Here is a 26,752-nt window from a genome sequence, read left to right as displayed (position 1 = left end):
AAGACACCACAATGAGGTGGCTGCTTTAATTATATACACCCACAACTGTGTGGATCACATCCACCCCCCCCCCCCCCCCCCCCCCCCAAAAGAAAAAACCACAACACAAAACGCATCCATAGCCAGACCACCTAGAACCGAACCACGGGTTCCTGGACAGTCGCCTCTGTGCTTCTTCTCACTGGCTTTATTTCTTCCGCGGCTTACATTCATTTTGACACATGATCCAACTTTTAACTTTGTGTTCATCCATTAATGTCTCCAAAATCGCTCTTTTGCAAGCTGGCATTCTGCATAAATACTCATCTTGGGTGCGAGTCATTGTGTCAGCAAGCACAGAACGCGTCTCATCTGATCCATTATAACAAGATGTTAAATCTATCATAAACATACTTTTACAGCTGCTTATAAAGAAGGAATGAACATGCACCTGTTTTACCAAGCTATTAAAACATTACAAATAATGTTCTCCACCTCAGTGCACAAGACAGAGAGCAGAAAAAAGGGCCCAGATGAAACGTCCACTGTGATTCCAGAAGCGATTAGAGGTGTTTTCAAGATCTGAGCTCTGACAGAAAATGATGAATCCGCTACAAAGTAATTGTTTTTTATACAGTGTCTGACGCACAAAGCAGGTGGAATTGTAGTGCACAAGAGGGCGGAGCCAAAATAGCCTGTCCTGTCCTCGTAGCCTCCAGGTTCTCAGATAATGGGCTTTTAACAGTCTTGTCCTCATCACAAACATACTTCTAAAATCCTTGTCCTCGTAGTACCTCGTACACATACTGCCCCACGCTGTTGTTGCTCAAATTTTGAACTTCTTGAAATTAGTGCCACGTTCAAAGATGAGCCTGATTAACCAAATATTTTGCCTCTAAGAGCCTCTCAGAGCCACTATTCTCCCACGATTGTTGAATAACTGGAGTCATACCAAAAAAAAAAACATGCTATGTGGTTCATTATTCATCCTTCATTATTCAGTGGGACCAGGGCTTTAGTTTTCTTGTGTCAGTTTTTTGCTGTTGTACATTTGCACTTAAGTTCTATGGTTGTTGCATTTTATACTTGGAGTTGTATTTTAGTTCTTTGAGTCGTTCTCTTGCGTTCTGTTACTATTATGTTTTATTTTCTATGTACCTTCAGACATCTGTTTAGTTTTCAGTCTCCTTGTGTTCCTTTTTTTAATCTTGTGTCTGTTGTTCCTTTCCTCCGTGATTCCATGCACTTGTTGTTCATCATTTCATTTGCATTTAAGCCTCACCTTTTTCTTTATGTCCCCACCAGTTGTTTAACGTTGCCCTTACGTGTTAATGTTGGTCTCACCTGTTGTTGTCGCATTCCGCAAGTATCTCGTGTTTTTGTCTCCGTTTTGTTTTTCCCTTGTACATTCTGTTTGATCACCACCCTGTATTTTTGTTTAGACTCTTTTGTATTCCTGTCCCTGCTCATCATGTGTTTGGATGTTTGGGTCACTTTTGGATGATTAAATCACCGTGTTTTGGCAACTACCTTTTTGTCTCCTTGGTGCCTGAACATTGGTGTTTGTTTTGACTTTGCAAAGATGTAACACCACGATGCCATGAACAAGGACTAACTCTAGGGTATTTCCACTAATGTGAGTCGAGCCCTGAATGCATTGCTGGAATCCTAATGCATCTATAATATCCATGAATGATTTGCAGATGGAGGTCAGAAGCTTTATTTATATGAATGTTGACGACACCAACAATCACAATGTTATCTGCACGGGTTGCCAAATTAGAGATAAACTCACCAAATTAATCTAAAAATTCAGAATATGGCCCCGGGGGCCTATATACAGTGACAAAACAACATGTTTGATTTTTATTCTTCTGACCCTGGCTATACGTAATATCCTGGGCAGAGCAGAGAGTCAAAGTTTCAAACAAGCTATATTTTAGACCACCAAGAGCCAGTGACCTAAACCCAGATTTATGAATTCAAACAACACCTCCACTTTGCTTTGTATTGCCAAGTACGTGACTCAGTGTGTCCGCCAGTGGGCAGGCTACATTTAAGGGGAGGACAACGATAGGTTTCAGCCAGGTTTCACATAAATCCATCATATCTAAGTGGTGTTCCAGAACTAGATCATTTATTCACAGTAATTTTGATGACAGTGACCTTATGTTAATGAGACCCAAACTAAAGACCTCACTAGGGTTGACATTTTGACTGTTGGGATTCATGGATTCCAAAGTAATATATATAAGATTCCTAAAATTAGTTTTGGGTTTGTGAAGTAAGTTCCACATGGTTTGAAGGTAGCAAACACGGAATATTTGACATTGCAGAAACAGTCAGTGGGGTACCCTCAAGTTTACTGTTATCCAGTGTAGTAACGAGAACTAAATTTGCAAAACGTGTCCTCTACACTTTTTATGGGTACTTCTGCTGAAACAGGCCACAGTCTCAACTTGAAAAATTTCCCCTCCTACCACATAAACGACACTGTCACTAAGCAAAGAGAATAAAGTACCAACAGACAACACTCCGATGCATTTTAGACAATAGCCACTGGTGGCGCTGTGGAAGCATTTCTGCCATCTTCGACTGCTGATGATAACATCAGCATTCACAACAGTGTTATTTAACATACTTTTTTATTTTTGTTGTGAGCATGATGCTGAAGACACGATGGATAGCTATAGTGAACGCTGGGGCCGTTGTGACTAATAAAATAATTACAGAAAAGACTTTCAGGTCTTAAAATGAGTGATTTATTTTCTGCATGTTGATGGCTGAGAATCACACCTGTAGCAAACACACAGGGACTTATTTAAAAACACTGCAGTTATTCACACGCAACTCTACGATAAGGAATTAAAATACCTCCACGCGTCTTATATGGATACATTTTTGTCAATCTGTGATTATTTATTTATTTATTTTAATCTGAAAGAAACAAAGCCAACAGGTCAGATTAAGAAACTTAATTTCCACTCTGTGCTGTGTCTCCTTCAAATGATGTAACTTTGCTTTTGTTCATTTAAAAAATTTAACCTCCTAGGGCCTGGCATCCACATATGTGGACATGACATTTTTGGTTGTCGAGACCATAAACTAAGTTTTGTTTCATGAGAACCTCCGGGTCTTAGGAGGTTAAATACAGGATCTAAGATCAATTCTTCCTGTTCCCTGGGTGTTTGTTTAGAATAGAAGTAAAGACAGTAACAGCATCGGGTTCGGACAGAAATATGAACCACAGTACAGGAAAGTCTCAGTCTAATGACCAACGCAAAGCGACACAAATGCAAAGTAAAGTATAATATTCCAACGTCAGCTTTGATTTCTGAGAAAGAGTCACAGTGCTGTCAGTCATCAGATCATCACTTTATGGATGTGGACAGTTTGCATGAACAGTTTGGTTTGTGGCGGATATTCAGTTATCTGTAACATGCTTTTGTATTTGTGATGTCAAACTACATTATTCTGATAAATCAGATTTGACACCATAAGTGAATGTGACAGTACAGTTGAACTGTCAGCTCATTAAATGTTATGAACGTGTTCAGGCTACTCATGTATTAATGTATTTATTTTACTTATTCAAAGTATCAAAGTATGCGGATAAGACAAAAAGACGTTCACCTCTGCAACAGCTGCAGCTTGGCTTCTTTTGTCAGCCACATCATGTGGTCTGACCACAGACTGTGCGGGTCTGACAGGTTTAAAACAGTCCAGTATGGCGGTGGCAGAATGAAGCCATGGGGGAATCTGTTGCTATGCGTGTTCTGTTGGGTGTTACCTCTTGGTACTATATTCTCTTTGATCCTAGTGGAGTCAGCTGGCACATCTGTAGTTTGTTTGTGGGTGATAGAATCTCCTATCACTAACACACGGAGTGTCACCCTAGAGATGGGGGTTAACGTTTTACCTGTGGGCTTGGAGGGCTATCAACGGGCATATCCAAGGCTGGAAAACGGTTCACAATCAGCAGTAGTGACTGTGAGCCAGGTACCACAACTGGGCACCAAGCTTTACAGGAGTTCTTTTGCATAACAACAATCAAAAAACCATTATCTTTAGGCCAGCAGCACTAAGCTAGTACTGACGGGTGGACTAGCTGCCCCGTGTTTGAGAACTGCCACCTCCAGACAGATTTACTGGACAGCACCACACAGTTTGAATTTCTAAATAATTCATGGAAATGAAGTCCAGGAAAATGTTCATGTGTCCATCCCCTGACTGATTTGAAGAAAACTGGCTGTAAAAGTGATGATGTGTTTGAACAGTGTCTGTGAGTGCAGATGAATAGTCTGAGTTGTCTTTTTGATTTGCAGAGGTTAATCTCTCTAAGAGGACCTTCTATCGTAACGCGGAGCCTAACGGCTGTGCAGACGCCGTCTCCCGTAAACCCCCGCTTGGACGTAGAGACATTGCCACCCTGCCTTCAGCACCCCCTAGTGGTGTTGTGGTTCAGCGCAGTCAGATCTGCCTCTCCACTTTCTACAAAGACTGTGCAGAGACTCCAGAGTGTGATCTGGATTGTAGCTGCCAGTCTGCAGACAGAGACGACAGGTCAGAAAAATCACCTCAGTCACTGATTGTTGTATTTAAAATTACACACATATATATAGTTTTTTGTTTTGTTTTTTTTAAGGATGAGCATTTATTTAATGTAATGAGTGTTGAATATTAGCTTTGGATTTATTTTTTGTAAAGATTTCTAAATATTTTTGGCTTTGATTTGTATTTATTAAAAATTATTTTTGCTGTTATTATGAGTGCTTTTTTGTTGTTGTTTTTGTTCATGTTTGCTTTAAATTGTGTCATGTGATCATCCTGTAAATATGAACAGTTTGTTATTCAAAAATACATTTTCTCAAATGTTTGATCAGTGATGTTTCATTCCTTTGTTGTTGTTGTCGACGTCATCCTTTTGGCTGCTCCCATTTGTTTGGGGTCACCACAGCAGATACATACAGATCCGCATTGGTATTTGGCACGGGTTTTATGCTGGATGCCCTTCCTGATGCAACTCCAGTGTAACCTGGAGCAACAAACAGCGTTCCAAAGAGGTCTCCCATCCAAGTACTAACCAGATCCCGCACTACTTAGCTTCTGAGATCTCACGGGATAAGGCTGACACAGAGTCGGCTGCGTTTCATTCATTTGTTAAAAATTCAGAAACCTCTGCTTTAATTTGCATGTTTAAGGGAGGTGATGGTCTAGTTGTTAAGCGCTGGGCTTGAGACCAGAGAATCCTCAGTTCAAATCCCAGTCTGACCAGAAAATCACTAAGGGCCCTTAGGCAAGGTCCTTAATCCCCTAGTTTCTCCCGGATGTGTAGTGAATACCTTGTCTGGCAGCACCCTGACATAGGGGTGAATGTGAGGCATTATTGTAAAGCACTTTGAGCATCTGATGTAGATGGAAATATATAAATGCAGTCCATTTACCATGTACATGTGGGAATAATAATTTATGTAGAAACTTAACTTTTTTCTTTTCAGTTTATAATAAAATAACCTCATAGGTTCCATCTGTACTGTACAAATACCTGACATTGTTTACCCTCTGACCTTTGACCTCCCCCCAGAACTACGGTATGGAGTGACTCATCCAGCCACAGCACCAAAGTGGACGAGAACTACAATAACATCTCTTCACTGAGTCGTGGCGGCCTCGCGGGGAAACTCCAGCAGCTCCTCACACCAACCCGGCACAGGACATTAGCAAGACGAGCCGCCAGTGTGGGCGACCGGCGCCCAGGAGGAGAAGGAGGAGCCAGCAGTGGACGAAGAGTGTCGGAGCACAGACAGTCCCGGAAAGCCCAGGTCGCTGAAACGCTGCTGAAAGCCAAGGACAGACTTGTCAACGCCAACTCGGAGGTGCCTGAAAGTTTGAATTGCGTGTCTGACAGGAGAACTTTGGGTGGTGCACAGTGACGTTAAAGTCAGGACTTAACCCAGAGCGCTTTGGCCTTTTATGGCCGCATTTCCTGCTGCTGAAGTCTGAAGATGTTTAATCTGGTTCCATGTGGTCTTTTCTTAGAGTTCTTTGTCTGTGGGAAGCGACATCGATCTGATGGACACGCCCAGCCCAGCCTATCCTCTGCGCAGGTCCTGGGATGCCAACCAGGAGGGGGTGGGACTTGAGGTAAAGGACCCTGAACACCAGAATTAGTGTTAAAAATCATGTGTGATACTAGTGTCGCTGCCGTTTGATCACGTCTCTGTTAGTAACCTGCTCTGAATTCATCCTTACACATACCCCGTCCACATTTTTATATTTCTGATCCCATTCCGATACACGCCTGCCGATTTCAATACAAGAGCTCCTTTTCAACTTGTTAAACCTTATGTGCCTTCTCGTGCTTTGCCGGATCTCCCGCGTTCAGAAGACGGCCGCCTGATATTAGAGAGTCCACTTGAGTTGAATACCTTTTTCATGTTAAACCAACCTGTTATGGTCTTCTGAAACAGTTGATAGATGTATTATAACTTAAAAACGGTACCGATGCTAACGCATTAGCATGTCTATGGCATTTTCAATGTTAAAGTTAGCATTAAGCTGTTCGCCTCTCAGAAAGTTTGTGTGCGTTTGTTTTCTGTATAATTAATGGCTCAGCATTCGTTGTCGTAAAAGAGACAAATTGTATTTTTTTAAAATGTATTTTTATTCATATATTAATAATAATAGCTACAACATAAATATAATAATAATATAATATATAATAATAACAATGCTACAATACAGTTTTAGAGAAAGAGACAAAGAACCTGATGAAACAAAACACAACAGAAAAGATAAAACCAACTAACAATGAAAATAAATAAATACATATAGAAATAAATAAATGTTTCCTGTGAACACCTACTGACTCTTCCACTTCATCCCTGTTTTATTTAAGTTTAATGACAATTTATTATTTTCAATTTATACATTTTCAATTTGTTAATTTCTTCAGTGATTTCCTCCAGATCTGCCAAGCTAGAAAACTGCTGCATCCTAATAAGACCAGAATACTACTGGATTGAATTTGAATCACTCACTGCAGTTTATTGTCTGGAATAGATACAGCTTGGGACTCCGACGAGGGCGGTCACATCTCCTCCACTCTCCCTTATCTCTCTGCTTTTAACCTTCAAGTCCCTACTTCACCAGACTTGTGAATTCCTCAAAACTATATTGGATTCTGGATCTATTGGACTACTATTGGATTAACCATGGAATTGATCAGCTGGTCTCTGAACGCTATTGACACCATTTTTTTCTACAAGAAGGTCAGGACCGGGGGATCCTGCCTGCCCAGATGGAACGTATCCTGCGGGCTATGTCCTCGACTCCTGGAGTTCCTGGCGTGTGGCATGCTTGGCGCCTTTCTCCGTGGAGGACGTCGAGGACCTATTCATTTTTGGTCTTATGGTAGCAGGGCTGGTACTTTTTGGCTTATGTGCTGCCCTGATCTACCAGAAAATTGGCAAGACGGCGGCATCAAGAACCACGGGCCCTCACATGATTAACGAGGTTGGCAAGGCAGTGCATTCTCAGACTGCGTTGACTCTTGAACTCAGACGCAAATTGGATGACACCTTGGAGCTGATGCGTGCCTTGCAGTTGAAGCTGAAGGTTTCAGAGGCCAGTGAATATTCTTAATTCAAAATTAGGACTATTCTTAATTCATAATTGGGATTTGGCTGAGTGAGTGGAACTGTAAAAAGTGTTTTTCACTGCTCAGCTGTAACACTACAGGAATCAAGGTCAATTGCCCACTGTTTTTCCTTCAGAGGAATTTTTTCAGGCTCTGGTGAGATTATTTGGCTCCATTCTTATCTCAACCCACAAGGACAATAAACTGACAGACTTACACATGGACCGAAGCATGCTCCAGCCTCTCCTCTTATCACTCTTCCTGCCCCTCCCTCCCTGCGGCAGGCCTCGTCCTCTCAAGCTGGCCTGGCGGCGCGACTTGACAGTTGCAGCGGCTACAAACACACTCACATTGCCTCAATTGGGAAACGGACTGTTTCAGGTTTAGTGCACATAAACAATGTCAAATGTATATGTGTTGTCCTAATTCTGATGTGTGCCATTATTACGGTAAACAAGTAATAATTGTAGATCAATTGCTGTTGTATGTGGAATGTGAGTGCGGACATCTCATTGTTGTAATAACAATGATAATAAAATCTGTCTATCTATCTATCTAGTCCCAGATTGCATTTCAGAGCTTCTAGAATTCAAACATTTTCGTCCGGGTGGTTTTGGGCGGGGTAATTTTGGGTTTCAGCTTTTTTTTTTTTTTTTTTTTTTTTTTTTTTTTTTTTTTAACCACTTTCATCCCTGAATGTGTCAATCGTGAGTCACTTTTATGCGGATTAAAGTCACTAACTGGGACTCCTGTCTTGTTGGGAGAAAGAAACGAGAATTGTCCTCCGTTCTGTTCACACAGCTCCAAACGCTGCGCGGCTCTCTGCCAAGTCAAGTTAGAATGATAGAGTCCAGTCGGAATTAATAAATTCAAAGCAAAACACCATTTAAATCAAATGACACCTCTTTCCAGATGTTGTAATATAAACAAACTGCAATCGATCAAAACATTTTTTCCTCCCAAAATGAGACGTCCTGCGCTGACGTGCAGCAGCCGGCTGAGCTCAGAGGTATGGAGAGTCATTCATGCCGAAATCTCTGAAAGGAAATGCTTTTGACAAAAACTACAGATTTTATTTATTTTCATTTATGTCCAGAGATCAAGGATCCAGTGACCAATTTAAAATGTTGACATAGAAAACCTGTAAAGCCTACTTTTAGTACACAGAAAATTCACAAGAGGTATCAGTAAGGGAATCGATAAGGAATCAGATCGATAAGCGGAATCGATAATATCAATAAAATCTTATCAATACCCATCCCTAGAAGAGGCAAAGTCAGAATGCCCCCCCCCCCCCCGCCCCAAAGCTAGAGCTGCCCCTAGAGTTACACAGCCTCCGTGTACTCTTACACACAAACCATCTGAACACGTTTACATGCTATAATTTAAAAGATAAATCAGTCATGTCAGACTATTATTGTTAATGACGATATGTAAAGTGGTGAATAATTAAGTGCACGCAGAAACTGATCCTGATCATCACACTGAGGGGTGTGTGTGTGTGTGTTGCAGATGAAGCGTGACACGCGGTGTGTACAAAAGTAACTAATTAAACGTTGTTGGTTTTATTTTTTAGTTTGCATTGTGTGATTCTGTTCAGAGTAAACAGATTTACAGCGTTTTTCTGCCGACACCTTGAAGTGACTTTACGATAAATGACAGTAACGATCAGTCAAAAGTACTTTCTACATGTAGTGTACTTTTTTAACAGCTGGCATGCTAATAATAACAAATTTATCATGTTGATACGCAAAAGCCAGACAATGGTTTTGTTGTGTGTTACTGATAACAGTCAACAGATGTTTAGACACATGTTGTCTGCAAAATGTATGTTTTATTTTGAAGCAAACTATAAGGCCAGAATTTGGATTTAAGGGTGTAATTTGAGTAAAGCACTTAAAGCTAGAGTTGGTAGTCCTGGAGAGCTAGCAAGAGAGCTCGGAAGAAACACCTCTAGGTTCCACCCCCTATCCCGTCAGTGCTCCGTCCAAAGCCACGCCCCCACAAACTTGAACGCGCATCTGACTGTGGTACTCAGCAGGGCAGAGGAGAGCCAACTAAATGCTCCCTGACACAAGCATGCCTTAGCACGCACGTTGTCGTGATGATCTCACCCGTTGTGTTGATGATCCCACCCGCTGTGTTTCCAGCTGGACGCCGTTCTTTGTTCTACCAGCTGCCACGCACTCTGCGCTGGACGCTGTGTATATAAAATAATTATTTCTTGTCGGATTAATAATTTTCTCTGCAAATTGGGAGTTGAAAACGGCTGTAATCACTTCCGTGATTCCTCACCACTCACTCTGTTTACTTCTTTACTCCACTTAGTGAGCTGCACATCGTGTTGGTGATTAGATTGCGACACGTAGCACACTTTAACAGCTGCACACAAGAAGGAAAGAACACACAACTGTTTTACTAAGCCATGACAATGTAAACATGACAAATAATTACCCTTTTAGACGGCTCAAAATGCTTTCTGCCGCTTGTTAGGTGTGCGTGTGCAAATGGCTGAAGCTGGAGCGGTCCTCTGTGATTCAGGAAGTGATTACAGCTGTTTTCAATGGCCAATTTGCAGAGAAAATGATTAATCCGACATGGCACAATCCGGTGGAAGTGGTAGTTTCAGCTGTATTCCCTCTGCCATTGTACCGAAGTGAACTTCTTCGGTGAAACGAGATGAGTGTGCACGCGCGGAGGAGGGAGGGACAGAGGGGAGCATTGAGCCTGGTGACGCGAGCAGCAAGAACTAGGCATGAAGGCATCTGAATGTTTTTTTGAGAGCGGACCGCGGGGCTTATACTGGTCGGCGTTTTATTGATCCTACAGCTGCTACAGATGTCTGATTTATCTATTTATTTATTTATTTATTTATTTATTTGCATTCTTTTTTCTGAATACATAATGTTTTGACTACTGTTAGGATAGACCATTTCACCCAATATAACAAAAAGTGTTTCTGAACAGAGTTACCTACCCTAGCTTTAATTTTAAAGGAAAGGAAAAATGAATTAAAGTCAAACATATCAGTGAAAATAATGATAATTTGGGTTTTATTGGAATATTAAGTTTCCATGACTCAGAGTAACCTCACAGGACTGATGACTCAAAGATGAACTTACAGTTCTGGAGCTTTTCCAAGAAATCATCTCATGGCACCTGCAAATTGCCTGAAAAGACAATGTCATTAACCCCTTAACGCCCATCGTCGCATATATGCTGCAATCTCTGACTCAAATATGCAACTTACCAAATTAACCTGTATGCCCGTTGTCGCAAATTTGCAACATACCATCATTATTATTATAACATTATAACATAAAGTCATTACCAGAATACCCAATATTACTATCTAGTTTTTGTGCAAAAGTGAAATTAATAATCTCAACATTATTTACCATCTACTTAAAGGCAAAAACACACACAAAACATTTTTTTTATATACAGCTATATAAATTCCGGCGTTAAGGGGTTAAAAGCTGTTTTTATTGGTGTAAGATTTGCTAAGTATGGAAAGACAGCCCACTTGGGGTGGAGAAACTAACCCCTGGAATGCGTAAAGGTGACTGTAACTCTTTGTGTTTCAAAGCTGTTCTGGGCCCAGTTTCATAAAACAGTCTAACCTTTAGTCTATTAAGCTTACTTAGCCAACTAAGGTTAGTCGTCCAACATTATGTGTCTAATCACCGTTTCACATCGACAGCCAAACTTGTAGATTAGCCATCTTACATTAGTTGACGATTTTCACGGTCACGAGTGCTGCTGCCAAGAAATGCCTCCAATGCGTGACATGTTTGTTTACTTCCGGCTTGGTCTGTCTGCTACAAACAGGAATACCTTCCTCCTCCATCAAGTGGTGGTACACGATAGCCACCTTTTTTGAGGTAAAACACTATTTTTGTTGACTAAACTAAGATTAGCCTCTTCTGTAGCAGGCTAAAAACCTTAGACGTGAAACTTCAACTGACTAAGCACTTTGTGCAACAACTAACATCAAAAGGTGAGTTGACCAAGTGAGTTTAGTCAAATAAGATTACACCGCTTTGAGAAACTGGGCCCTGGTGTTGTTTGCAAAAGACTGAAATTATTTCCTTTTGCTGGCAAAATAGAAACTGTTGCTTTGGGACTTTATTTTCTGACTTTTCTTGATACCTTTTAAGAAGATATTTTAAACAATTGAGCACAGCTAAAACACTTAGACTCTCGTGTGGTGATCAGGAACTCTGTCCCAAGTCTCCACGACATACTCAGCACAAAAAAGAAACAGGAACATTTTATCTTTCTTCGCCAAACAAGCTTGGAGTAAACTGTTAACCCATTAAATACGCTTGATGTTGACAATGAATGATTTTTACCTGACGCCAAAATATGACCACCAGGTATTGCAAAGACTTTTCGTCCGTCCGTCCGTCTGTCTTTGTTCAGCATAAGTCCAGTCCTATTACTGCCAGGGTCTTCATATTCACAGGGAACATTCATGGGCCACAGACCTTCGAAGATGGCTGACCTTGACCTACAACCCCTGGCAAAAATTATGGAATCACCGGCCTCGGTGGATGTTCATTCAGTTGTTTAATTTTGTAGAAAAAAAGCAGATCACAGACATGACACAAAACTAAAGTCATTTCAAATGGCAACTTTCTGGCTTTAAGAAATCAGGAAAAAAAATTGTGGCAGTCAGTAACGGTTACTTTTTTAGACCAAGCAGAGGGAAAAAAAATATGGAATCACTCAATTCTGAGGAAAAAATTATGGAATCATGAAAAACAAAAGAACGCTCCAACACATAACTAGTATTTTGTTGCATCACCTCTGGCTTTTATAACAGCTTGCAGTCTCTGAGGCATGGACTTAGTGAGTGATAAACAGTACTCTTCATCAATCTGGCTCCAACTTTCTCTGATTGCTGTTGCCAGATCAGCTTTGCAGGTTGGAGCCTTGTCATGGACCATTTTCTTCAACTTCCACCAAAGATTTTCAATTGGATTAAGATCCGGACTATTTGCAGGCCATGACATTAACCCTATGTGTCTTTTTGCAAGGAATGTTTTCACAGTTTTTGCTCTATGGCAAGATGCATTATCATCTTGAAAAATGACATCATCCCCAAACATCCTTTCAATTGATGGGATATAAAAGTGTCCAAAATATCAACGTAAACTTGTGCATTTATTGATGATGTAATGACAGCCATCTCCCCAGTGCCTTTACCTGACATGCAGCCCCATATCATCAATGACTGTGGAAATTTACATGTTCTCTTCAGGCAGTCATCTTTATAAATTTCATTGGAACGGCACCAAACAAAAGTTCCAGCATCATCACCTTGCCCAATGCAGATTCGAGATTCATCACTGAATATGACTTTCATCCAGTCATCCACAGTCCACGATTGCTTTTCCTTAGCCCATTGTAACCTTGTTTTTTTCTATTTAGGTGATAATGCTTTCGTTTAGCTTTTCTGTACGTAAATCCCATTTCCTTTAGGCGGTTTCTTACAGTTCGGTCACAGACGACTCCAGTTTCCTCCCATTCGTTCCTCATTTGTTTTGTTGTGCATTTTCGATTTTTGAGACATATTGCTTTAAGTTTTCTGTCTTGACGCTTTGATGTCTTCCTTGGTCTACCAGTATGTTTGCCTTTAACAACCTTCCCATGTTGTTTGTATTTGGTCCAGAGTTTAGACACAGCTGTGAACAACCAACATTGCGTGATGATTTACCCTCTTTTAAGAGTTTGATAATCCTCTCCTTTGTTTCAATTGACATCTCTCATGTTGGAGCCATGATTCATGTCAGTCCACTTGGTGCAACAGCTCTCCAAGGTGTGATCACTCCTTTTTAGATGCAGACTAACGAGCAGATCTGATTTGATGCAGGTGTTAGTTTTGGGGATGAATATTTACAGGGTGATTCCATAATTTATTCCTCAGAATTGAGTGAGTCCATATTTTTTTCCCTCTGCTTGGTCTAAAAAAGTAACCGTTACTGACTGCCACAATCTTTTTTGCCTGATTTCTTATAGTGTTTCTTAAAGCCAGAAAGTTGCCATTTGAAATGACTTTAGTTTTGTGTCATTTCTGTGATCTGCTTTTTTTCTACAAAATTAAACAACTGAATGAACATCCCCCGAGGCCGGTGATTCCATAATTATTGCCAGGGGTTGTATTTTAAGATGTCAAAAAGTCACATTCTGTTTCCTGTTTTTATGCTCACACGGCCGAGGGTATTTCAGCATTGCGTTATATTTTAATTTTTTTCCTCTTTTTACCAAGCAGGCTACAGTGTGTAAGGCCTTTGACAATGGGACTCAGAGTGCCGTACAAATAAGCATTTTGCTGCCCATCAAAAAATGAACCAAAGTTTTTGCTATCAGAGCGACTACAGTGTTTATTTTTATATTATTTTTATACTCTGATATCCGATAACTGAATGACTGCGATATCGGACCCAGTACCGACATAGGATGGGATTGGGTCCATTGCTATTATTTCTGACCCCTCCCCTCTGCGTGTCCAGGTTCTGATGTCCAGCTGCTCTTTGTGCCGTGGCTGTAACTCTTTGATTTATGATGAGGAGATCATGGCCGGATGGACGTCTGACGACTCCAACCTGAACTCCTCATGCCCGTTTTGCTCCGCCTCCTTTGTGCCCTTTCTTAACGCTGAGGTCTGTGACCTCGGACCTGTTTGCAGGTACGAATTGTCACTGTTCTGCAGCTTTTGTTGGAACAGATTTTCAAATCTATATGAAACCAGACTGTTTAATTTATGTTTTACTTGTTCTCCTCAGTGTGGAACGCAGCACCTGGAATACAGAGGAGGAGAAGGAGAACTTAGCGAGGCCAAGTGGCCAGGAGACGCAGTGTAACGGATTGAGTGAAAATTCCACCTCTGGAACCAGCAGCCACTCGGAAAACACCAGAATCACCTCGGTAACGGGTTCATATTCTCCTGTTTGTCACATTGGGTTTGGATGATATAAAAAGTTACAGATATGAAATGAAGACTGACATTTCATGCATGTGTTCACACTGGCCCCGCCTATTTCCTAATTACTGTGAATGTAACAACTAGGGCTGCAGCTATCGATTATTTCAGTAATCGAGTATTCTATCAGTTATTCAGGCAATTAATTGAAGTAATCAGATAAAAAGTACTTTTGCATTTTTAAACAACATCAATAGTCCGGTGCTCTCCCTAAGCAATGGCACAATGTTGCTGATTGTCAAATTTCGTGTATCCCTTTCTGTTTTCCTGGGTAATTATTCAGCCCCCCCGACACCGAAACATAAGCGCAGGTGGTCGGTGTAATCCTCAGTCAGTCAGGCTGCACCTGAACGTGAGCAGAGCGTTGCGACGATTTGCTCAGACTGACTCAGACTGACACAAAGTGACTCCAACAATTTACCCAAACTGACTCTAAATATGACTAAATGAAGTACTTTTATGTATTTTTGGAAATGCACTCCGTTCTCAAAACTGTACATGAAACGCTTTCTCTCCCTCCCTCTGTCTCGCTGTTTTTTTAGAATGCTGAAACAATAAACAAGGAACGTTTAAGTACGTTTGTGAGTACTGGCAATTTTGGGGGGTGGACGGGGGGGTGACGGACATACAACAGACTCTGAACTTTAAGATGAGATCTTACGAGCCCTGATGAGGTAGCAGTGCGTCCCGCTGTACATCTACAAAGGCGAGTGCCGTTTAAACAACTGACTGCGGTTCACTTTAAATGCGCACTGTGTATTTGAAGCGCACTGTGTATTTGAAGCGAACCGCAGTCAGTCTGTTTCAGATCATCCGTGTGGACCCTCCTTCTCTTACAAGGCTTTATTTTACTCTCTCGCGTTGGAAAGCTGTAGCTTTTGGCGCTACATTGATTAGTTCTTACACGGCTTAGGTGCATGCTCTAGTCTTCTGTGTTTTTTTTGTTTTGTTTTTTTTGTTTTTTTTCTGGGGATGTTACAGCGTCACACACAGGCCTGGCCTATGTACTACAGTGTTAAACGGAGCTTTGAGGCACAGAATTTGTCTTGAACATTTTTTGTAATCGAACTATTCGAGTTGCTCGACTAATCATTTCAGCCCTAGTAACAACTATAGAACACATTGCTGAACTCGGAAACAAACGTAAACTACTCAGTGAAGGCAAAGAAATCTGCTGCTCAGCGACACTTTACTGACATAAAATGACAAGAAACACAACACCAACGAAGAAGACGTGGAGTCCCTTTAGACCAGTGAAGTCCAGAAATAACGCAACACCGACGAAGAAGACCGTGGAGTCCCTTTAGACCAGTGAAGTCCAGAAATAACGCAACACTGACGAAGAAGTCCATTGGTGTGATTCCTCATGTCTGAGTTCTAATAATAACAAAAACCTGGCTCCATTTATTGTTCAACCTGAGATATGACTTTGTGTGTGTGTGTGTGTGTGTGTGTGTGTGTGTGTGTGTGTGTGTGTGTGTGTGTGTGTGTGTGTGTGTGTGTGTGTGTGTGTGTGTGTGTGTGTGTGTGTGTGTGTGTGTGTGTGTGTGTTGGGTTTTTTTAATAAAATTTTAAATGCGCATCTCCGCCCTTCAGGGTTTGTCAGGGGGCGGGGCTCCTCAGGTGACTGTGGCCTACCTGAGCCCTCTGGTTTTGCGGAAAGAGTTGGAGAGTCTGCTGGAGAATGAGGGCGAGTCGGTCCTGGCCCAGCCTCAGTTCCTTGACAACCACTCCATCATCTTCTGGAACCTGGTCTGGTACTTCCAGCGTCTGGGTCTGCCCAGTAACCTGCTGCAGCTGGTCCGAGCCTCGCCGCTGGTCAGCCAATTCACACATGTGAGTCACTGACAGAGGTTTTCGCCATTATCAAAGTCCATGTCACGGCAACACAGAAACATTCACAGTTAAAATAAAGCATTTTAAAAAACAATTTAAAGGTTTCTTGATCATATCGGGCCCGGAAGAAACATCCAAAATGTACAAACTTTGGTTTGATTTGTAAATTTCACAAATATTAATTAAAAAAAGAAAATCCAACATGCTTAATTAAAATCCACATTATTTTTTTATATATTTTATTTTGTTTTATTTTATTTATTATTTTAAGATATCCTGAAAACCTAGCGAACCAAGACTGTGGGTGTAACCATAATAATATTGACGGTAGTGATGATGCTTGTTGCAAAGAATTTGATTCAGTTGCTCTCTGGGACATCCTGAGAATTTAGAAGAAGTAGCTACTGGGCATCATATATCCAGCCTGTACACAGATACTCTGAGTGCTGTCTAGAGTGGAGGCAGAGACTCTGAGTTTTTCCCAGTGAAAACTGGTGTTCCTCAAGGGTGTGTTCTGGTGCTTACACCATTCAGTGCTTTCAGTGCTTCATGGACTTAGCCTTCTGAAGTTTATTTGTATGTGGTGAAGGTGTTGATCTTGTAGAGACATTTGCTTACTCGGCAGTGGCATACATGTATCAGGGTACTCAGCCTTTGAGATCGAGGAACACTTGGGAAGATTGTGTGGAGTCTTGAAGTCACTGGACAAAGGTGTTTGTCAGTGTCAATATCTTTGCAGGAGCACGACGGTCCAACTCTTTATAGTCCTGTGCTGCCTGTCTTGTTGTATGGTTGTGAAATGTGGACATTATCCAGCACTGAAGATGATGATTGGTTGTCTGTGGTACTTGGTGTCCTGGGAGGATACTAGGGTATTGCTGGAGTGACTTTATATCAAACGAGCAATTACTTAAAGAAACTAGGATGGTTGTCACTTGCACTGTGAAGGAGTCAGAGCTTTAACCTTTTGGTCATGTGTTCTGTTTCTCTGTGCATGATCCAGCATGTAGGTACCTTGGTGTTGAGAAACCCAGTTGCCGGTAAATGCCAAAGAGATACCCATGTTTCCCCTGGCTGCAGGAGATGGTTATTTTAGAGATGTGGGAATGGACCTGTTGTCTGCCTGAGTGGTTGCCATTCAGAGCAAGGTGGTTCTGTGGTGTCATCAGTTTACATGTGTGCCTGTGTGTGTTAGGGTCTAGATCATGTGTTAAAGTTCTCCGTCACCGCGATGGATTTCCGCCATTTGGAAAATTGAACCACACATACGCGCGCACGTGGTGTCATGCATGTTTTGGGGGCGAAATATGATACTCACTGTCAAAGCAACATCCCATTCTGCGCTAATCAACGCAGCAGCAATGTCATCGTGGATGGCGCCGCACCGCGGAGGAAGGGACTGTGTTACTGCTTGCTGTGAGCCACGGTCCTTCTCCTTCCTGTCTTTGTGGGAACATTGGCAGACCTTCCCCAAATAGAGCAGGGTGTGGCTTTGCTTTGAACCAATGAAGCAGTGCTTTGATCTCCTGCTTCGTTGGTTCTTTGTTTTATTTCGCTTTATCTTAATTTTTCCCCGGTAAAACCCTAAAGAGCATATGTCTGTGAGTAATATTTACCTTTATGTTAAACCGACCTGTTATGGTTTTCTGAAACAGTTGATAGATGTATTTTATAACTTAAAAACAGGACCGATGCTCATGCTTTAGCATGTCTACAGCATTTTCAAAGTTAGCATTAAGCTGTTCGCATCTCAGCATGTTTGTGTGCATTTGTTTTCTGTATAATAATTAATGGCTCAGCGTTTGTTGTTGTAAAAGAGTCAAATGTATTACAAATTGTAATATTTTTTAATTTATTTTTATTTATATATTAAGAATATATTAAAATAGCAGGGGTGGTGGCCAAGTGGTTGATGCGCTTGGTTTCAGTGCGGAAGGTTCTGGGTTCAAATCCCACCCCTGCCACATTTCTCCATGTAATGTGGAGTTGCGTCAGGAAGGGCATCTGGCGTAAAACCTGTGCCAATTCAACATGCAGATCCACCTTGGATTTGCTGTGGCGACCCCGAGTGCAAACAAGGGAGCAGCTGAAGGGACTTACTTTTATTTATATATTAAGAATAATAATAGCAACAACAACAATAGTAATAATAACTAATAATGCTATAATACAATTTTAGAGAAACAGACAAAAAGAACCTGATAAAACAAAACAACAGAAAAGATCAAACCAACTAGCAATGAGCATAAATAAATAAATGTAGAAATAAATAACTTTCTGTGAACACCTAGTGACTCTTAAACCTCCACTTCATCCCTGTTTTATTTACGTTTAATGACAGTTTGTTTCGGTCAAAGCACATCTAAAAGCTGTGGGTTTTTTTCATGCAAATATGAAAATTCAGTAAGGTATGTCTTATATTCCAATTCTAAGGTGGAACTATGCCAGTATACAAAGGTGTATCTACATATCTAAAAAGGAAGAGTAAAATAGGAGAGTAGAAAAGAGTAGAGGTAGAGCCACTTAGGTGCCTGGTCTTGAGAACCAGGGATGGTTATTAAAGTAGACCTGCATTGAAATAAATGTGGTCAGATCTCAGAAAGAAATAGCTGATATGTATTTATAAGACCCTTATGAATGCAGTAAAGTAAATCTGCAAGCCCAAATTTGTAATTCAGCGGAGAAATCTTCATTTAAAAATGACAAATTTGCAGCTAAAATTTGGCCCTCAGCGAAAACTGTTTGTACATCCGGGTCATTGCAGTAACATCCGGCAGAAGACGGAGCGCTCCCGCCTTCAGTCCGATCCCGCATTGAAATTGATTTTATCTGTTAGTAATGTTACTGTTATACACATCCTGGTTTCAGCATCCAAAAGTAAGCTGCAATGAATGTGAGATACAGCTCTGCATGCTCAGATCAGCGGCAACATCGACAGCGGGCGACGTTCTTCCCCGATGCCTCGCTCTCTGCCTCCACTATGCTTACTGAGTCTGCAGGCTCGGTAAATGCCGAAGCGGGCCACTCACATCGCCCCCGTGTCTGCTGTGCAGCCGGCACCACGTCCCTGTCTACTGAATGGAGGTGCAGCCAACTTGGCAAAAGTCCAGAGACTACGCTCGCTGTTTTGATGCGGAGCGGCCGGTGACACCTGTTGCTGCAAGGACAGACTTTCCGCAGCGCCGCACGTCTCGGTAATCGGAGCCGCAGAGCTCCATGGTCGCTGAGAGAGGTTTATATCTTTTTAATGACTTGAATTCTTTGTGGGTCCCGCCTCCGTACCCCGCGACGGTAACACCGGAAGCGAAAGACAGTAGATTTTCAATGCGACACCACTCAATAAAACGGGTGTATGAAAAAGTCCCCCAAAATAATTTCCAAGCACAGATAAAAGAAATGTGTACTCACCAAACGTGCCACAAGACAATATGAAGTTTTAAAAAAAGTAGATCCTTCCGTATAAGACAAGAAAAAGGTGCAGATACAAACTGACGTAAATCCACAAATTACAGTTGGAGCGCGCAGTGCATGCTGGGATAGGGTCTTTTCCCTGACGTCTCGGCAGCGTCCATGATGTGCTGACAGTTTTGCGGAGGGCTAAATTTTAGCTGTAAATTTGTCATTTTTAAATGAAGATTTCTACATCGAAGGACAGATCTGGGCTTGCAGATTTACTTTACTACATTCAGAAGGATCGTATGTGTAAATATGTCATTTTTTGGTCCAAAGATCTCACTGCATTTATTTCAATGCAGGTCTACTTTAAAGATCACATATTACACTTTCGTTAGGCCTTTAAAATACTTTTGTGGACTCCTGCTGTAATGTGTTGTCAGTGGTTGAGATAGTTGCTGTAGGCATCCAAAAATGCTCATAATCGAGTGAAACCTGATGGAAATCTCTTTGTGGTGTGTCGGTGATGCATGTATGCATGTGCAAAATAAAACAAAACACTACTCCAGGTATGTTTTTGACGAGAATATAACATCATAACTTTAGTACAAGCTCAAACATTGATGTTGCATGATAAAGGCCTTTTAATAATAACTCACTTAAATAAATAATGGCAAAACTCACATGTAAGTAAAAAACAAAAAACAAAACAAAAAGTGATTAATCTAAAAAATAATTGACCGATTCATCGATTACTAAAATAATCGTTAGTTGCAGCCGTAGTTTATTTTACGAGTGAGCATTTTACCAATTAAATGTAAATAAGCGAATTTTGAGTTTCTCATTGCGCATGTGTTTTCAAATGAGTGACAGTGTTACTTTGTGCACAGCAGAACAACGTCAATTGAGTTAGGCCTTAATTTTGTGTTTTATTGACTGTACAGCCAGCAACACAGCACCCTTTTGGGGCATTTACCATAATAGAACTGATCAAAATACTACAGAAGACAAATCATTTTTACTTGACAGTTTGAAGTGAGTTTTCTTTGTTTCAGAGGGCTTTATACCCATTAAAATTCACTAGAATATACAAAATTTGACTTGCTCTTTTAAAAAATTTCTGTGGGAGCACCCCCAGACCCCCCCATAATCAAGAATGTTTTTTTACATCACAGTTTGAAGTGACTTATTTTTTTCAGAGGGCTTCATACTCATTAAAATTCACCAGAATACACAAAATTTGACTTGCTGTTTTAAAAATGTTCTGGGGAGCACCCCCAAAGCCCCCAGAATCAGGACTACACCCTGCCACCCACCACGCTTTTATGTACCTTTATGGTCAGGTTTTGCATTCTTTTTATGCTTTGTTTCTCTCTCTCTCTACTTAGAGGCTATGTAGAATAGATTTGTATACTGTATCATGTGTTTATTGTATTTATTGAGGAAAAAAAGTGTGTGCCCCCAGTATGCCACATTTTAGAGAATTTCTGGCATTGATTTTTGCTAGGAAATAATTTCTGTTGGATGAAAATTTATTGGTCTAGATTTTATTAGTCACTTGACCTGTCTTCTTTTCCATGTCTTGCTAGCATTGTCTCTGTACCGTTCCTCATTTGCTCCACTGTCCAGTACTTTATGACCGCCCCCCAGTTTCTTGACCTTCTCGAACTTCCATCCTGTTTTTTCTCTGATTTGCCTTCTTTATCCCAACATTCAATCTTTGGACTCTCACCTTTACTTCTTCTCTTGCTTCATCTTCTTCTGAATGAGCTTCTTTACCTGAGTTTGCTGATGACTGGGGTTTTTCCTGTGCGTCGCAGACACTGTACAGCATGTTATGAAGGGATCAAATTCTCTTATTTTATAGTTTGGGGAACAGTTTTAGAGCAGTTCGGTAACTGTGGATTAAGGAGCCCGGTTGGCAATATGTGAACCTAATCTTGATTTCTGGTTACACTGCCTGTCTGTGTCCGTGGACAAGGAACTCCATCTGCCATCTTGTCCCAGTCCACCCAACTGTAAATGTAGGCCTTAGCTGGGGAAGTAACTTGGTCCATCAGGTCCAGGGGGAGTCCTAGAGTCTTATCTGCTTCACATTATGGAATCCACAGAAGCACCGACAGCAGTGAGCCTTAGTACCTGGATGGTTTTATACTTCTACTTCTGAATTGGTTTTACAGTCTGCATATGGTTCCAGATGTGTTTATTTTGGACTTTGGACTGGCTGTCTCCCTCTGGTGACTCAGTTAAAAACATAGCCTCATTTGTAGAGTTTTTTTCTTAAAAAAAAAAAGTTTACGTATTTATTTACTGTGCTGTTTCTTTGTCTCACAGTCAGAAAGTTCAGCAGTCAGAGTGCGACTCCTGTGGGACACGCTGTCCCCCGACACGGACCACTGGCCCCCCCTCTACGTCCTGTGGAGGATCCACAGTAAGAAACAAAACACACCTACCTTATTTTAGTTTAACATTTTATATATATATATATATAAAATCACAGACACAACTATTTAAGTGTCTTTGAAACAATCTCCAGACTTTTTACGTGGCGCCATCAACAGGTAATATCCTGTAATTATTTTACATTTCATTTGAGGACTGTCCTAATAGTAATGGCCAAGCAGTGTGTAATGTGAACATGTTAAAATGTGTCAAATCTGCTTTAAATATTTAATAACACATTTTAAGTTGAGGTTTTCCCAGAACTCTTTGCATGGTCACAACAAGGCCTCTGGCTAATATTAGCTACAATTTCACTTTACGTTCAGGTTTTTCGCTCCACATCCAATTTGATGACGGAATCAATGTTTTTATCCATTTTTGTACCCCGTTGGCCAAAAGGGGAATAATGTCATGGTAATTTGTGTCTCTCCCGAGTTGGACCCATTTTACCAGAGTTATGGCTCTTGATTAACAAATGTAGACTCGTCAGTTTCGTGAGTTGGGTGCCTGCATTCTGAAATCAACTCCTCTCACATTTTTATTTGGAATTTTGGAAAATTTACAATTCCATTTTATAGGTTGGTAATATGCATGTTGTAATATTGTACAACAATGGCACATTTTGGCAGAGCTATGGCCCTTGATTAACAAATCTAGACACTGCCAGTTTCATATGTTGGTGTATGCATTCTGAAATCAACTATCACATACCTTGAAATGCTACCAGAATGTGGCAAGCACTTGTACCAAAGCAGCATTTGCCAGCGGGGGATCTTGTGCTCTCAGAACACTCTTGTTAACAAATGTTTAGCCACACCATATCAAAGCAGTTGAGGGAGGGTTCGATCGTTGGGAATGCTGCTCCAGTTAGCGCAGGGGTAGGTGCTAATATTGTCGTCCGTCAAATGTCTAAATTTGGTGGCCCAAGTGTGAACTCATTTAAAAACCATTCAGAAAAAGTTATAAAAAGTCTTTCTTTCCTGAATTATAATACGTCCATACATGAAACACAGTGATAATACACAATAATTTAAATGATCAAAAATGTCCAGTTTTGGTGGTCGTTTTGGTGGTCACTGAGTAATGTTTCAGTGTTCAGAGTAAAATTTTGGTGGTCACTGAGTAATGTTTTGGTGGTCACTAGTGTTTTGGTGGCCATGGAGTAAGGCTTCTGTGGTCACGAAGTAATAGTTTGGTGGTCACGGGGTAATGTTTCGGTGGTCACGGGGTAATGTTTCGGTGGTCACGGGGTAATGTTTCGGTGGTCACGGGGTAATGTTTCGATGGTCACGGGGTAATGTTTCGATGGTCACGGGGTAATGTTTCAGTGGTAACAGAGTAATATGTTGGTGGTCACCAAGTGTTTTGGTGGTCACGGAGTAATTTTTGAGTGGCCACAGAGTAATGTTTCAGTTGTGAGAGTAATTTTTTGGTGGTCACGAAGTAATTGTTTCGGCGGTCACGGGGTAATGTTTCGGCGGTCACGGGGTAATGTTTCGGCGGTCACGGGGTAATGTTTTGATGGTCACGGAAAAAAGTTTCAGTGGTAACAGAGTAATATGTTGCTGGTCACCGAGTGTTTTGGTGGTCACGGAGTAATGTTTCAGTTGTGAGAGTAATGTTTTGGTGGTCATGGAGTAATTTTTGAGTGGTCACAGAGTAATGTTTCAGTTGTGAGAGTAATGTTTTGGTGGTCACAGGCTAATGTTTCAGTGGTCACGGAGTAGTGTTTTGGTTGTCACGGAGTAATTTTTGAGTGGTCACAGAGTAATGTTTCAGTCGGTGGTTGCGGAGTAATGTGTCAGTGGTCGCGGAGTAATGTTTAGGTAGCCACTGTGTTGTAGTTAATGTCAATGTTGTTGCTTCTTGAAGCCACAGTGAGTCCTCGTGTCAGTGCTTCCACAGACAGGTTAGTCCAGCTTAGTGTGGGTTTACTGACTTCCTGTCTTTCTGTCAGGTGGCGTTCCGATGCGAAGTTATGGCTGGCGGCGACACAACCACCCATTCAGCTTGTCCTTCCTGGAAGAGGTGCTGCGATGCGTGGGCATGAACGAGGTGCATAAGGCCATCAACCTGTTCTTGGACACACTCATCAAACATCCGGGCTCACCGCGGGTACAGAGGTGAGGTGCTAGGGGGCGGGGCTGTCTTCGCTCTGTGTGAAAAGTTGCTGATGTCTGTGTGGACTTTGTTTCTGTCTCTGACAGGAGTTTGTACCGAGAGTTCCTTTTCCTCACACTGGCGGTTATGGGCAAAGACCACGTCGGTAATTCTGAGGAGGCTCATGTGTTTCTACCTTAGGATTTGAGTTGATTGACTGATTGTTTCCGTTCTGTCTCGCAGCTGCTTTCGATAAGAAGTACAAGACAGCATACTCTCGGCTCAGCGGTACTTTGGGTCACGAGGCACTCAGAACGAAGCGAGTGCAGCCTCCCAGCGCCAAAGCTGTGGACTGCAGACGCAGCTTCCACCCGCTTCTCGAGTGCTGATGAGTCCAGCAACAGGAAGTGTAACATCCTGACTCTTTTCCTTCTGCCTTCACCTGCTTTTATTCTTCACCTCTGTGCTGCCTCCTAGTGGCTGTTGGAGTATTTTGTGCTCCTTCGTGTTCACCGTGTCGGTGTGAATCCTCCACCTTTTCCTGCTATTCATTTCAAAGATTTGATGTTTGAAGCACCAGCATCACCAGACGAAGCCGAGCAGGACGCAGTGACCTTACCAAACTCCAAAACAAACAGACTACCACGGTGTGGCACGCTGAGCCGCCATCTATGCAGCAGCTGTCAGTCTGTGACGTGCCTCATTCAGGCGCAGCCCAAAGAAGGTTCTGGGTTCCTGCAGTGAGCTCAGCTGCATCAGAGTTCACACTGAAGGATCATGAATCACATTTATCATTTCTGGAGGATCTCGACCGATCAGATTTCGAACACATCAAGAAATAATTCCTCTGAAGCAGCAGGTTTCAGAGCTCCTGATGTGGCGACGACATGTTGTTGGTCCTGCAGCCAGAGACCATCTATCTGCTACATACAGAAACATGGGTGTTTCTTTGGCCAGGTGAAATGTGGGCATGTCCCTGGTCTTCTCCAGCTGCTGGGTCCTTGACTCTGAGGCAGCTGTGTGACCTTTTTGCACATGGACACAAAAAACAAGTTTGTCCTAATTAAAAAAAGGTCACAGCTGATGGTTTAACGGTTTCTTACTTATGATGATGTCACTGTTCGACTTTTTATCTCCTGATGTTGAGTTTATATGGAGACTGCAGGACCAACAAAATGCTCACCCTGTTCTTCAAAAAAATGTTTCAGCATCTGATTTCAGGCAGCAGATTTACAGTAGTGTTCAGAATAATAGTAGTGCTATGTGACTAAAAAGATTAATCCAGGTTTTGAGTATATTTCTTATTGTTACATGGGAAACAAGGTACCAGTAGATTCAGTAGATTCTCACAAATCCAAGAAGACCAAGCATTCATGATATGCACACTCTTAAGGCTATGAAATAGGGCTATTAGTAAAAAAAAAAAAAAAAAAGTAGAAAAGGGGGTGTTCACAATAATAGTAGCATCTGCTGTTGGCGCTACAAACTCAAAACTGTTGTGTTCAAACTGCTTTTTTAGCAATCCTGTGAATCACTAAACTAGTATTTAGTTGTATAACCACAGTTTTTCATGATTTCTTCACATCTGCGAGGCATTAATTTTGTTGGTTTGGAACCAAGATTTTGCTTGTTTACTAGTGTGCTTGGGGTCATTGTCTTGTTGAAACACCCATTTCAAGGGCATGTCCTCTTCAGCATAAGGCAACATGACCTCTTCAAGTATTTTGACATATCCAGACTGATCTATGATACCTGGTATGCGATATATAGGCCCAACACCAGAGTAGGAGAAACATGCCCATATCATGATGCTTGCACCACCATGCTTCACTGTCTTCACTGTGAACTGTGGCTTGAATTCAGAGTTTGGGGGTCATCTCACAAACTGTCGTTGGCCCTTGGACCCAAAAAGAATAATTGTACTCTCATCAGTCCACAAAATATTCCTCCATTTCTCTTTAGGCCAGTTGATGTGTTCTTTGGCAAATTGTAACCTCTTCTGCACGTCTTTTATTTAACAGAGGGACTTTGCGGGGGATTCTTGCAAATAGATTAGCTTCACACAGGTGTCTTCTAACTGTCACAGCACTTACAGGTAACTCCAGACTGTCTTTGATCATCCTGGAGCTGATCAGTGAGTGAGCCTTTGCCATTCTGGTTATTCCTCTATCCATTTTGATGGTTGTTTTCCATTTTCTTCCACACGTCTCTGGTTTTTTTGTCCATTTTAAAGCATTGGAGATCATTGCAGATGAACAGCCTATAATTTTTTGCACCTGCGTATAAGTTTTCCCCTCTCCAATCAACTTTTTAATCAAACTAAACTGTTCTTCTGAACAATGTCTTGAATGTCCCATTTTCCTCAGGCTTTCAAA

General features: G+C 41.5%; 1 protein-coding gene across 2 annotated transcripts in view; it reads left to right on the top strand.

Annotated features, from left to right (window-relative positions):
* LOC117513689 (DENN domain-containing protein 4B-like) overlaps positions 1-25,012 on the top strand; it is a 110,837-nt gene extending 85,825 nt beyond the window's left edge. For both annotated transcript variants that reach the window (XM_034173930.1, XM_034173929.1), the window contains exons 20-29: positions 4,305-4,542; positions 5,564-5,855; positions 6,019-6,123; positions 14,137-14,312; positions 14,410-14,551; positions 16,203-16,442; positions 22,170-22,266; positions 24,235-24,400; positions 24,485-24,543; positions 24,621-25,012. In XM_034173930.1, coding sequence (XP_034029821.1) covers positions 4,305-4,542; positions 5,564-5,855; positions 6,019-6,123; positions 14,137-14,312; positions 14,410-14,551; positions 16,203-16,442; positions 22,170-22,266; positions 24,235-24,400; positions 24,485-24,543; positions 24,621-24,766 — 1,661 coding nt within the window. In that variant the 3' untranslated portion in view covers positions 24,767-25,012. The remainder of the gene's footprint in view (positions 1-4,304; positions 4,543-5,563; positions 5,856-6,018; positions 6,124-14,136; positions 14,313-14,409; positions 14,552-16,202; positions 16,443-22,169; positions 22,267-24,234; positions 24,401-24,484; positions 24,544-24,620) is intronic.
* Positions 25,013-26,752: the final 1,740 nt, after the last annotated feature.

This window comes from Thalassophryne amazonica, chromosome 7 (genome assembly GCF_902500255.1).
Source record: "Thalassophryne amazonica chromosome 7, fThaAma1.1, whole genome shotgun sequence".
In the NCBI taxonomy this organism is placed as follows: Eukaryota; Metazoa; Chordata; class Actinopteri; order Batrachoidiformes; family Batrachoididae; genus Thalassophryne; species Thalassophryne amazonica.
This window is presented reverse-complemented; position numbering and strand designations above follow the sequence as displayed.